This window comes from Lactuca serriola, chromosome 5 (genome assembly GCF_051521515.1).
Source record: "Lactuca serriola cultivar US96UC23 chromosome 5, Lser_US96UC23_V15, whole genome shotgun sequence".
Classification (NCBI taxonomy): domain Eukaryota; kingdom Viridiplantae; phylum Streptophyta; class Magnoliopsida; order Asterales; family Asteraceae; genus Lactuca; species Lactuca serriola.
Window position 1 is genome coordinate 329,641,499 of NC_136412.1, and position 14,828 is coordinate 329,656,326.

Sequence of the window (14,828 nt, forward strand, 5' to 3'; positions counted from 1 at the left end):
GTTATGATATGATTATGTGATCAAATGCTAGATTTAGGGCTAAGTGATAGTTATTTTATTTACTTCTTTTCATAGTTTATTTTTTTAGTAAAAATCATCTCAATTTAGTTAATCTTCATGCATATTTTCTCTTTTTATTATTTTTCTCCTTTACCGGGTGCTTTCCAGTCTTTTGAGCTTATTTGCAGGATTTTTCGAAGATTAATTGTTATTGGAGATATGGAAGGAGTGTCGGACTTTTGGAGGCTTGCGGTTTGCTTGTGGACTTGAAGTGGTGCAATTGAGCTTGGTGTTAGCATAAACAAGAAATCAAGTTGGACTTAATTTTTTAGCGAGAATAATGATGAGGCGACATAGACTTGAGCTATGGAAGATTAAAGGAGCATTGGACCAATCATTGAAGGCTTTGGAATGACACAATTAGGCTCTCAAGAGTTATGCATGTGGGCTGAAGTGTGAATGAGAAGATTGGGCTAGATTGTATTTTAAATAGCCCAAGTCCCACAATCAGCGAGACCCACGCGGTCCGCCTGGACCCATACGCGGTCCGCGTGAATTGTGTTGAATTGATCCCGAGTTTTGACTTATTGACTTTATTTGTGGAAAGTTTGTGGGTAGCTTTTGTGCAACTTTTTGAATCCATAAATGAGCCTTTTTTGCTAGAGTTTAGGGGAATTTTTCATCATGAACATTAGGAGAAAAGCACTCTTTTGCTCTCAAGAAGATCGGAAAAGAAGTTGAAGAATTGAAGATTGGTGTTATTTTCTTTCCATCTTGCTCTTAGAACAATGCTTGGTAACACTAAACTTTCTTGTATTTCCTTTATTTTGGCCATGCTTGGCTAGATTTTCACTTGGTTGATTAGGGTTTAATCTCAGGGATGATTGGTTGTTTTGAAGACTATTATTACCTTGTGTTTGAAGTTTATGTAAATGTTCTCTAGTTAAACTTCTTGTTATGTTTGTTTATCTTTGATCATGAGCTTAGATGAGTGAACATGTATTTTTTTTGATCAATTTCTTGGTTAAGTAATGGACTTTGAGGTTTGTAAGCAACAAATGGTTTATATGTTTGTTTTCATTTCATTTAGACCATGGGAATGTTTCCTCCATAATGATAATGTAAGCATTTGATTATCTTATGGATTTGGTGAATCTTAGAACTCAGAGCTAATTGGTTTTCACAAGATTATATGCTTCATTGATTTTGTGACTTTAATTAAGGGAATGTGTTAGTGCTTCTCTCATTATTTTAATATCTAAGAAGAGTTGAGGTAATTTGTGCTTATGAATTGCTATAGTCAAGTTAAACTAATTCACAGGTGTTACTCCATTTAGTCTAATGATAAGTCAACCATGTCATCCATGTGGAGTATCCCAAAATCAATCAATTTCACTTCATTGAATTTAATCAAATCTTTTACTTGTTTACTTGTCATATTTACATTGTAGCTGTTTATAATTTTGTCAAACAATCAAAAAGAATTAAACCCCTGGTTTACTTTTACTTTTGTTTTACAAGTACTTGAATGAGTGATTTACATAGAGATTTAAATTGAGCCAATCTCCGTGGATACGATCCCTTTAGCACTGTACACTATTTTAGTGTGTAATATTTAGGGTATTTATTTTGTTGGCCTCGACAACCAGCAAATTTTGGCGCCGTTGTCGGGGATTGGTTTATTTTTAATCAATTTGTTTCTCTATTCCCAGATCTCAGCGTACAGGTGACTTGATTTACAACCTGGAAATTGAAAAAGAAGCAAGGCGTTTGGCGAAGGAAAAATGAGTTGAACGTGGTCAAACTTCCAACCCTCACGAGAACTCGGAGGTTGAAACCGCTTCCTCCAGTGATACGGAACCCGATTCTAGTCCCGATGCTCGCCAAGAAATTCCCGAAACACCACCCTTACAACAAAATCCACCCATTATTGAACCAATTGCAATGGCAGATGGAGGAGAAGTTCCCGAGAGAACTTTGAGGTAAATGATGGAAACCGATGTTACACAAACTCCAACCGGTATTAATTACCCAGTTTTGGAAGGAGGTTCGGAATTGAAGTCACGTTTAGTCCATCACCTCCTAACTTTTCATGGATTAGAGAATGAAGACCCACATAAGCACTTGAAGATGTTCCACATTATTTGCACTAGCATGAAGCCACACGGTTCAACTGATGACCAAATCAAGCTAAGGGCATTCCCCTTTTCATTGGCCGATAGAGCAAAGGATTGGTTATTTTATCTTCCACCAGGGTCAATCAGCTCATGGACAGACATGGCAAGAGCTTTTCTTGATAAGTTCTATCCCGCTTCAAGAGTATCGAGTCTTAGAAATTAGATTTGTGGAATCCGCCAAGGTAAAAATGAGACTTTCCATGATTATTGGGATAGGTTCAATAACTTGTGCTATAGTTGCCTACAACACTAAATTCTGGAGCAACACCTTATTCAACACTTCTATGAGGGATTGCTACCAATGGAGAGAAGACTAGTTTATGCCTCAAGAGGTGGAGATGTCTTTAGCAAAACTCCACAAATTCTCAACATTTTGGCCCTCACCAAGATATGAAGAGAGAAACTCTACAAAAATTCAATGAAGTGGGATCATCAAATCTCGAGTCTCAAATCAAAGATTTAACCTCCGTTGTCCAAAATTTAGTCATGTGACAAACTCCCCAAGTGATGGTTTGTGGAATATGTGCAACCATGGGACATCCAAAAGTTATGTGTCCCATTCTCCAAGAAGATGCGGAACATGTGAATGCTACGGGAGAATTCCAAAACTACCACACCAAGCCATCCGGTTTCCAAAATGCATATAATTTAAGTTGGAAGCCAAATCCCAACATGAGCTACAACCCAAGACCATTGCCTCAAAATGCATTGGTTAGACCATCCTATCCACCACCACAACCTCATTACCAACACCCGCAACCACATTATCAACCCAAACCACATCCTCCACATTACTAACAACCTCCTCAATCCCAACCAAGTAGCTCCGAAATGTCTCTTGGAGACATTGTCAAGTCCTTAGCCACCAGTACCCAACAATTCCAAAAAGAGACAAGAACTTGTATCTCCAACCTTGAAGCAGAAAGGGAGATATATTTACATCCATAAGCAAGTTGGTGTCCTGTGGGAAATTGCCTTCTCAAACCGAAAAGAACCCAAATGTCAATGTGATGACCTTGAGAAGTGGCAAACAAACCAGAGAGAGTAGTTCAAAGAAGAAGCCAAGGGATGAAGAGGAAGAAATAGAAGTTATTCCCATTGAAGAATCTATAATCAAGGATGATGCACAAGTCGGAGTCCCAAGGAAGACTACCCCCCTCCCCCCCAGTAACTCCAATAGCCACTCAACCGCCGTTCCCCTCTCGACTTGCAACTTCAAAGAAGAAAATGGAGGAGAAAGAGATTTTGGACAACTTTCGAAAGATGGAAGTAAATATCCCTCTACTTGATACAATCAAGCAAATCCTTAGGTATGCAAAGTTTTTTAAAGAACTTTGTACCAACAAGAGGAATTTGAAGAGAAATGAGAAAATTTCTATGAATGAAAACGCATTTGCGGTTTTACAAAGGAAGCTTCCACCTAAGTGTAAAGATTCGGGAATGTTTACGGTTCCTTGCAAGATAGGAGATGTCACTTTTAGTAGTGCCATACTTGACCTTGGTGCTTCTATTAATGTCATGCCCTATTCAATGTATGAATCATTGAATGTTGGTCCTCTAAGTGAAATTGGTGTCATAATCTCTCTTGTGGATAAATCAAGTGTCTTTCTTAGAGGTGTTTTGGAAGATGTCCTGGTGCAAGTGAACCAATTAGTCTTCCCGACGGATTTCTATGTGATTGATCTAGATGAACAAGTGTCCTCAAAGTCGGGTATAATTTTACTTGGGAGACCATTCTTGAAGACGGCTAGAACAAAGATTGATGTATATGCGGGAAGCTTAACGATGGAGTTTGATGGGGAAACAATAAGTTTCAACATCTACGATGCTATGAGATATCCTAGTGATGTTTCATCTTTGTGATTTGCTGATGTTATTGAACCATTAACCCAAGAGTTATTCGAGTTGTCTAATGGTGACATGTAGGAGATAATTTGAAGCAAAGGGGTTGATTGTGGAAAATTGGCCAAGAAGTTGAAGCTCTACTCACTAGAACCCGAAGTTGAAAGATTGGTTAACAATTTGGAGATCAAGAAAACCACTCAATTTAGTGTGAAACAAATTGAATTACCTCAAGCTCACACAAGATTACCTCCCTCCCTTGTTCAACCACCGGAGTTGGAATTAAAATTCCTTCCTCAACACTTGAAGTATTTGTACTTGTGAAACAACGAGACTCTTCCGGTCATCATTTCAACTCACTTAACCGAGTATGAAGAAGAGAAACTCCTCAAAGTGTTGAAGAACATAAAGAAGCAATGGGTTGGACGATTGCGGGAAAGAGATTTTGAATCTCTTAGATGTGGGAATGATCTATCCAATCTCGGATAGCAAATGGGTGAGCTCGGTCCAAGTCGGGCCGAAGAAGACGGGGATCACGGTGGTCGAGAACAACAAAAGTATGATGGTCCCCACCCGTGTGCAAAACGGGTGGAGAGTATGTATTGACTACCGAAAACTTAATGCTAGCACACGAAAAGATCATTTCCCATTGCCTTTCATTGATCAAATGTTAGAAAGGTTGGTTGGGAAATCCCATTATTGTTGTCTAGACGGGTACTCCGGTTTTCACCAAATCCCGGTGGCACCGGAAGACCAAGAAATGACAACATTTACATGTCCATTTGACACTTTTGCATACCGGAGAATGCCATTCAGATTGTGTAACGCCTCGGCTATTTTCCAATGATGTATGTTTAGTATCTTTTCAGAATATGTTGAGAATATAATTGAAGTTTTCATGTACGATTTTATGGTACATGGAAACTTCTTTCAAGAGTGTTTGGCCAATCTCATTAATATTTTAAAAAGATGCATTGAGACAAATTTGGTTTTAAACTTTGAAAAATGTCATTTTATGGTGTGTCATGGTCTTATTTTGGGTCACATTGTATCAAAGAAAGGAATTGAGGTAGATAAGGCCAAGATAGATGTTATTCAAAGCTTACCTTACCCGACTTGTGTTCGGGAAGTTCGTTCTTTTTTGGGCCATGCAGGTTTCTACCGAAGATTCATCAAAGATTTTTCAAAGATAACAAGACCAATGTGCCAACTCTTGCAAAAGGATGTTGATTTCGAGTTCAATGAGGCGTGCAAAGAAGCTTTCAACAAGCTCAAAGAGTTGCTTACATCCGCCCCCATCATGCAAACACCAAATTGGGATCTCCCCTTTGAGATATTGTGTGATGCAAGCAACTATGCAATAGGCTCCGTTTTGGGTCAAAAGAATGGAAGAGCCTCCCATGTGATCTACTATCCATCGAGGACGCTAGACAATGCTCAAAGCAACTACTCTACCATAGAGAAGGAACTATTGGCCATAGTGTTCGCTTTGGAGAAGTTTAGGCAATATATACTTGGCACCAAAGTTATTATGTATTCAGATCACGCAGCTCTCAAGTACTTAATGACAAAGCAATATGCAAATCCAAGACTCATCCGTTGGATCTTTTTATTGTAAGATTTTGATTTCGAAATTTGGGACAAGAGTGGATGTGAGAATCTTGTTGCCGACCACCTAAGTCGGATCACTTCAAATGAACACCTTTCCCGTTGAGGGACGAGTTTCTGAATGAGCATCTCTTTTCCCTTACTCAATCTATTCCTTGGTATGCCGATATCATTAACTTTTTTGTCACAAAAAGGTATCCCGACACATTCACGCGTGCTCAAAAAGACAAGTTGAAAAGTGATGCAAAAATATTATGTGTGGGATGAGCCTTATTTGTGGAAACATTGTCCTGATCAAATCATTAGGCGATGTGTTCCCCAACAAGAGCATTAATCCATTTTGAAATTTTTTCATGAAGTTTCTTGTAGGGGACACTTCGGACCTAGCCGGACCTTGAGAAAGTTCCTTGAGTGTGGACTATTTTGGACAACCATGTCACGCAATTGTTACTTGTTTTGCAAAAGTTGTGAACGGTGCCAGAGGACGGGGAACATTTCACAAAAGAACCAAATGCCACAAAATCCCATGCTTGTTTTTGAAATTTTTGATGTATGGGGGATCTATTTCATGGGCCCATTTCCCGTTTCATTTGGCAACATTTACATCCTGCTCGCGGTTGACTATGTTTCTAAGTGGGTTGAGGTCAAAGCCACAAGATCGGATGATGCCAAAGCAGTTATTGACTTTTTAAAATCTAATGTCTTTGTGAGATTTGTTGTGCCTAGGGCATTGATAAGTGATCGACGGACACACTTTTGCAACAAGATGATGAAGGATTTATTGAAGAAGTACAATGTGACCCATCGTGTTTCAACCGCCTACCACCCTCAAACAAACGGTCAAGCGGAAGTTTCAAATCGTGAGGTGAAGAGTATACTTGAGAAAACGGTACTTATACACATTTGCCTTCGATAGTTCATATGTGTGTCTAAACAATTAAGACTAATTGCCAAATCTCACAATTCAAATTATGGAAAGGGATACCGTAACCATAATCGAATTCGAGAATGCAATTTTACAATCACTATCTTCTTAAATCTTTCTTAGTGAAAGCATTTCCTCACAATCATTTTCATGAAGGAAGAAATCTTATGACACTTAGATTTGAGCGGTGTATGTGTTCCTATCTAAGTGAATTTGTCAAAACCAAAGTTTACGACAAATTCAAACTTTTATGGATCGAACTTTCTTGATCTCGATTTCTTGCCTTTATGATAGCACAGCTGCCCACCATGTCTTCCAAGTAGTTAAGCAGCTCACCCTTTCCTATCAATGTACCTTTCATCGATTAAGGTCCTTGCCTTTTATGCATTCAAATGAGAACTCATAGGACTCACATGCATAATTAACTCAATTGGAATGGCACAGAAACAAAATAATGTCAACACGATAGGTTGTAAACCTCAACTAGTGTGCTAGTGATGATCGATAAGGTTTATTTGATTTGTTCTTGAAACCTTTCAAGACCATTAAGACTCCCACTGACTCCTTGACATATAAGATTCTCTTGTCAATAAACATTTCTTGACAAACAAATATTCAAGAGTTAGTGCAGTTTTTATCAAAACACTTCATAAATTGGTCCTAGTTGGTCTTTGTCTTATCCAAGGCATCACAACTTTCCACATTTAATGAAAGTTACAAACCTTCTTAATACCTTTCACTCAATGTCACAATCTTAACTTTAAGATTTGTTATTGGAACGAAGTATGATTGACTTATTGATTTAACCATTTCTTCAATTCTTGATTCCTCTTCTTAGACATACAATTGTACTAAGACTCACTTAGAGGATCAATTGAGATATGGTTCTTAATCATTAAGACCTATCATAAAGCATAAAAGGTACTCTCCCTTCATCTTAGAATGGATTAACTTTTATCTTTCTGCCTACTTGATTCTTCTTATTCGTTCTGCTATTGATTTAAACCCTTTAATCAATTCAGAATTACACATAATCATGTAAGTATAATCATATTTACTAAACCTTTAGTAAATCATGACGAATATCATTTTTACTCTTATGGTGGACTTGATCAACACGCAACATTGTGTGCTCGATCTCTTAGTCCTTCACTTGACACCTTGTCAACGAATTAGTCTAATTTCCATATATGAAATTTCTCATTCATCGTGCAACCAAGTTGCATGATTCCAAATTTCTGTCCAATTGAAACTTGGGCGATGAGAAAACTCTCCCTATTTGGTAAATTCTCGACTTTTCCATAAACACCATAAATAAGAATCATATCCATTTGTTGTAGAAATATGCAAACACCAATTTTCATAATGATTTCATTGCAAGGAAATAAACAAATAAATAAATAAGTCAAACGAAAATTTTATTTTATTTATAAAAGCAGCGGAAAACATATGTCCTTGCAATGCAAAATCCATTGAAAACTATGTATTTCAAAAGAAAATTTTCTAACAACTCTAGCATAACTATCTAAGATCAAAATCTAATCTTCAAGTCCACGCGATCAAGATCCATTCCTTGTGATTAGATTCATCTTGCTCTTTCACCAAGCTTCCTTTCTTTTCACCGATCCTGTAAAACATTCAAATGCAATCTTATTACATTATGTATTAAGAATTAATGAATAGGAACTTAATGGAGTTAGATAGTGGATTTTACCTGAAGCACAGCCATACTCTTTGACTCTCCCATCTTTTGGACTCTTCAGGCTCTTTGGGCAGACTTGTATCCAACGCCCTTTCTTTTGGCAGCAAACGCAGTTCGGTTCTCCTAGAACGTCCTCGGAAGTATGGTCGGTTGACTCTCCCAACAAATACGCTCCATTGCTTCGCCAAATCATTTCTGATTCAGCAGCAATGAGCATGTAAGTTAGGTCAATGAGGTTGTCGTCATGATCCATCATATATTACTTTCTTTTGAACTCATTATATGATTCTGGAAGTGACTGCAAAACCCAATTCACAGCCAACTCATTTGGGAATGACACACCCAACATTATCAACCTATCAATGTGTGATTTCATTCCTAGAACGTGGGCACACACGGGCTTACCATCTTCATGTTTCATTTCCAATAGGGCTTTAGTGATGTTGAACCTTTCAATTCTTCGATCTTGTGGGTTAGGGAGAACAATTGGAGGAGGTGGAGGAAGTGAAGCATGATTTCTTGTTCCTCAATCGAATCGTGGAATACCATCTTCATGTGGAATGCTTGTTCCACGGGATTTGAGAAGACCATAGTTGTCGAACTTTGACATCTATAAAACGGGAGAAAAATGAATTCAAGTTAGTTGATCGATTGAGTCCTTAGTAAATCACCCAAATGAGATACTAAGGCTAGGACCCAACACAATATTCTACAACTCGGGAGAGGGATGCCGTAACCCTAATTGCAGAATATTTGAAGGTAAGTGAATGACGACTCACTAATTTCCACCATGAAAAACGAAAAAGAATTGAAGTTTTAAATCTATGAAAACTCCTAGATCCTTTGAGATTCATTGAACTTTCAATGGCATGTTTAAATCTCGATATGCCCCTCTTGTTTGTGACTGGGATGCCGAGGATCACAAAGCGGGTGTGAATAACCATGCAAACTTACATGGTGCCCTCACACGTTACAGTCACCTATTCGATGTGCCGGTAAACCACACACGCTCCACCGAACTATGACAAACATTGAGTCACCCTTTGCTACCTTTGCTTAGACCCATTTAGTGTGCCGGTTAACCACACACGCTCCACTAATGTCTTCGCAAGGGCACAAAGTGTAATTTCATGGAATTGCATCAATTCACTTTTGCCTAAGTAACTAAGATTGGGAATTTTGTGAAAACATTTAGTTACTTTTATACTTCATTATACTTATAATGGAAGGTTTTTTCCCATCCTACCCGTTCGGCTAACGACCTTCCACTAGTCAAGAGTGCGGTGGGTAAGAGTGGATACCCATTCAATCGCCATTTTATAGGCAATTTCCTTAAACACCCCTTATAGACTAGCTTCGTGAATGAGGCCTACTAACGGTAAGACTGACTTTTACTCATACATATATATAATGTTAGACTTTTAATGTTATATATAGTATAGGGTGTATTTTATACTTTCAAAATAGTAGGTGGTCTAATTTAACAATTATACCTTCAATTCAATTAAATTGTAAACCTAAACTTTTATGGATTTATTAAACTTCTTTTAATTATACACCTTAATTAATTAACAAAACCATAAGGGTGTGATTTGAACTTTTTCAAAACAATACTAGAGTTTTAGAATTTAACATTCCTAATTAAACTTTTAATCAACTTTTAAATTCCAAAACTTGAGGGCAAGTTTTGAAACATTTCAACACATTAGGGTTTAGAATTTAAATATGCATCAAAATTAAACTATTTAATCAAAATTTAAATTCCAAAACTTGAGGGCAAGTTTTGAAACCTTTTTTCAAAACATTAGGGTTTCAACTATTTAAATTTCAAAACAACAAAACTTTTGGGGTTCAAATTTAAACTATAAAACCTAAAGGGCCAAATATGAAACTTTTCACAACAAAAAGGATCAAATAACAAATAATTCAAATTAACATTTAATCACATAATTATCCATATTTGATGATTTCTTGCAAAATAATTTATCAATTTACTTAAAATAATTAATCAATTATCTTATAAGGAAACAATTATCTTATTAATTGATAAATATCTTCAATTAGATTAAAAATATAGTCAAATATATCATATAATCAGATTAATATTAATCTAATATGATAAGGTAATTATCCCAATGCAAAAACAGCAAGAAATCCCGAGATAAGCACTATCTGACGCACCGACTCGCCGAGTCACCCTCTGGAACTCGCCGAGTAGGGCTGACTCGCCGAGTCCAAGAGTGACTCGCCAAGTCAGGTCGAACAGTGAGGCCAAAACATGATTGTTTTAGTTACATCAAGCATCAATACAATAGAAACCAATCATGGCTCTGATACCACTGATGGGTTTTGGTCATAAGACATCCTATGTGCTCATACAAACCCTAAAGCTTGGATCTAGGTTTCTCTATTGTACATACTTTGAATCCAAGACTTTGAACCCTAATTCTAGCATATGGAAATCAGAATTCACATGTAATTAGGTTTAAGAACATACCTTGATTGTTATATAGCAATAACAATCCAATTCCTCCTTGAATTGACCTTGGAAAGCTGAGAGTCACAAGTGTCACTCCTCTAATGGCTTACAAACACCATAAGCAAATGGAGAAGGTATAAAGAAAGAGGAGTGAGGTTAGAATTCGTCCTTGGGACCTCTTGGGAAGGGTTAGACGAATTCCTAAGCCCTAGGGGGTTTATATAGGTGTCAAGATTAAGGTTTTAGTCCTTATCCTTATCTAGTTGCTTGTCCACCAAGCAACCATAAGATAAGTCCTAGAAACCCTTATCCTAGTCGAATTCTAAAGGGATTTACACCTCAAATTCGTTCACCATATATATAAGATAATCCTTACCTTATTTTGTAACTATCACATAATTACAATTCAGCCCCTCTAGTTTAATTAATTACACTTGATCACAAAATTAATTCTTAATTAATTACTGACCAATATTAATTAAACAAATATGATTTCTCCTTTAATATATTATTCTTATAACATATTAATAAATCATAATAACCTCTCTCTCTTTATTCATTTCTCCAATCAAGTTGCTTTGGTGAAGGCAACCCAAAAGGACCATGCACCATCGGGTCAAGCACATACCAAAATAGTTATGGACTTAGACACTAATCCAACACTAACGACACGCCTGGTTCAGTCTAACAAGTAGAGACTCAGACCCCAGAAGGTACCAAATGAAAGGTACAGCTGGTAAGGTCTAAAACCGTGAAAAACAGACCCCAGACAGTATCAAATGAAAGATACATCTTGTAAGGTCAAAACAGAGAAAACAGACCCCAGACAGTATCAAATGAAAGATACGTCTTGTAAAGTCAAAACAGTGTGACTCTGAAAATGAATTACCAGCATACAGTGTAAATTGTCGGTGAAATACCGTTACCTTAAGGCCAATGAATTATAAGGTAACCCGGGATACTCGTAACCATACTGACTAGAGTACTAGACGCCCTACAAGCGTCTAAAATATGACATTTTTCACCCGTTGGCTTGGTAGGCCGGGACTGTAGCCAGCAGTCTGGGTGCGGGGGTGTCAATCCCGTATAGATCTATACACACAATGTCCGCTCTCCCTACAGGAGATTCTGGTTACCATCTAGACGACGGAGAAGGCCGTGTCCTGAAGATGCATCCCAAATAGTGGGTAGAGACTTCCAAATAGTGGGTAGTGTGTAAGTGCTGAACTAGAGGTAGAGACTTCCAAATAGTGGGTAGTGTGTTTCTAATGTAAGTGTAGACTAGAGGTAGAGACTCTTAACTGAACTGACTAGAGAATTCTTGTATGTCCATACTCATATACCTAATATATAACTAATGTATCAAACGACCTTCGGACGGCCATCCGATCCCACCAGACCACATCTCAACGAAGAAAAGGAAATAGGGCGGACGAGCCTTCCTAAGTCTTTCAATCATTACTTATATGTACCTATATAAGCACAGACATACATCTAACTACGACAGTGTGTGTATCAAGTAGAAGTGATTCTTGTGAAGTAGGAGTGTCTAACAAGTGAAGTAGGAGCGGTCGCAAGTGAAGTAGGAGTGTCGAACAAGTATAAGCGTATCACGAAGGAGAGACGACAATAAGTGAAGTAAGAGCCTCTATCAGGTATAAGCGACTACAAGTATAAGTGAAATAGAGACAATAACGGGTATAAGCGTTTCAAGAAGTGAAAGTGTTACCAAGTGGGAGTATAAAATAAGTATAAGCGAAGCAGCAGTAACTAACAAGTAAAAGTATACGTTGTGAAAGAGAACTTTGATTAAAATCTTGTAAAACCAGTTTAAAGTGAGTTTTAAATAAAGCAGTACAAATAAGAGTCTTGAAACAAACGAAAAACCTTTTTGAAAACCATTATAGTGTCCTACTCGGTAAAACAGTATACAGTGTGGTAAAATCTTGTGCATGCGGGTTATCAATCACATGTGATTGATATGAGAACTGGCATGTTTAACTTGTACTCCCCCCCTTATAAAACATGTGAAAACATTTAAAAGGTTCATTCAGGGGTATGAACTCACCTGGTGTAAGTAGGTCCGACGAAGGTGCCGTTTGGGCGTTCGATGTCACCTAAGGACTCGAACACACACAATGACCTATTTAACATATGATAACACATGTTCACATACAATTAGTATATTTAATACTAATTAAACAAGTATACACGCTCAAAGGAGCAGAAAACACTTTGGTTAAGTGTTTGGGGTGTCCCGGGTAGCGTCTAAAGGTGTGTATGGCTTAGGAATGGAGTTTACTCTCCGAGAGTAAACTCCCAACACCATGTTTACGGCCCAGGGACTACTCACCATGATTTTACGGCCGTAAACTCATGGTGAGGGGTTCTAGTGTGTTTTAAGGCTTCTAACTTGTTCATGGAATTATTCTAGGTCCAAAACTGTATAGTATGAGTGAGTTTAAGGTCTTTAAGGGCATTAAAATGGAGTTTATGGCCCAAGGACAACTCCTAAGGGAGTTTACGGCCGTAAACTCTTATTCTTTGAGTTCATTGAAGTTTCAAGCCCCTAATACCTTGCTAGTAATTTATAATGATAGTATAAGGCCATTTGGGGGGTAAAAACTAACCTTTTGGCTTGGTTTGGGGAGTTTACGGCCTTGACACATGTATAGGCCGTAAACTCCTTTTAATCCTCCAAATCCTTATGTTTAAATGATCTAAACCCAAGAGTATAAGCCCCTAATTTATGTATGAAGTCCAAGGGTGGTTTGGGAGTGTTTTTGGGGCTTTTTGCAAGGTTTAGAGGTGTTTACGGCCTTGGCATATGCCTGGGCCGTAAACTCTGTTTTACACCCTAAATCCTTGTGATTTAATGGTTAAACACTCCTAGGCTAATCCCTTAATTTATTTCCAAGCCTTTAGGGACATTTTGGGGTCATTTTGGCCTCATTTAAGGTGTTTACGGCCTAAGGAGGAGCTTAGGCCGTAAACTCCATTCTAACAGCTTCTAAGTCCGATTTTTGGGCTATAAACACAAATCATAATGTTTAGAATAAGCTAGGGTAAGCGGACTTACGATTTGGAAGCGTTTGGTTGCGGATTCGGGGCGAAAACGAGTCTAGAGAGAGAGTATAGAGAGAAAGGGTAAAAAGTCTCCAAATGGAGTTTACTCCCCTTTATATATGGGTGGGAGTTGGAGCTCAGTGGAATTCTACCCAATACTGCCGTTAAACAGGGCTTTTGGTCGCGCCCGATTTAGTGGTCGTAATAATAAAAACTAACTTTTCCAATTAAATGGAAATATGTATTATGTGTTTTTATTTCCTTTTATCACGACTTAACGGCATATTAAATGTAAACAAATGGAATGTTTATTAAATTGACGACCTCTAATTAACGGAACTTTTATAAACTGGAATATTCCGTTAACGGTAACGGGGAAATGTAACGGAACAACTTGGGTTGTCACACATAGGAACCTCGCACGTTATCAAGCCCCGAACTGACACTTAGCATCCAAATCGACTCGTTTCCTCGACCGGTGAGTTCATACCCCTACCCTTTTTCAATGTTTTTCATTGTTTTCAGGGGGAGAATACAAGCAAAGTACAAGGAATACTTGTACTTAAAACTTGTTTTACATGTGTTGTGTTCCATATTACATATGTGTTTAACACTGATAATCATAACAGATAACAGTTTGAACTTGTAGAACACATTATCGTTTTATTTGTGAAAAACATTATAAAATGTTGTATTTTATATTTTCACAAATGGTTACCACATTATAACAGTTAAAAGCATAACTTTGAACATGAAACTTAGTACACTGTTTTGTCCTCGGTAACACTCCACAGAGATACGCAAGTGGAGGATTATTGTATTATTACTAGTAAAATTGTTATTCCTATAAATTGGAGACACGTCCTCAGTGAACACTCCACAGAGATACGCGAGTGGAGGACTGCACCCATAACTAGAATCTCTTAGATAGGGAGCGTGACTTGAGTGTATAGATCTATACGGGGTTGACTACCCCACACCTGGCTGCTAGCTACAATCGAACCGAAAGGTTCAAGGGTGACGAAAGTC

The 14,828-nt window shown here is 37.8% G+C and overlaps 1 protein-coding gene across 1 annotated transcript; it reads left to right on the forward strand.

Moving 5' to 3' along the window:
* Positions 1-3,296: 3,296 nt before the first annotated feature.
* LOC145050972 (uncharacterized) lies at positions 3,297-4,040 on the forward strand. The gene has a single exon (XM_078999138.1). The coding sequence runs from the start codon at positions 3,297-3,299 to the stop codon at positions 4,038-4,040; it is 744 nt and encodes a 247-aa protein (XP_078855264.1).
* Positions 4,041-14,828: the final 10,788 nt, after the last annotated feature.

Bases quoted from the DNA above. Each gene is read 5' to 3' on its own strand.
- LOC145050972 (XM_078999138.1), top strand. From the start codon at position 3,297: ATGATGCACAAGTCGGAGTCCCAAGGAAGACTACCCCCCTCCCCCCCA.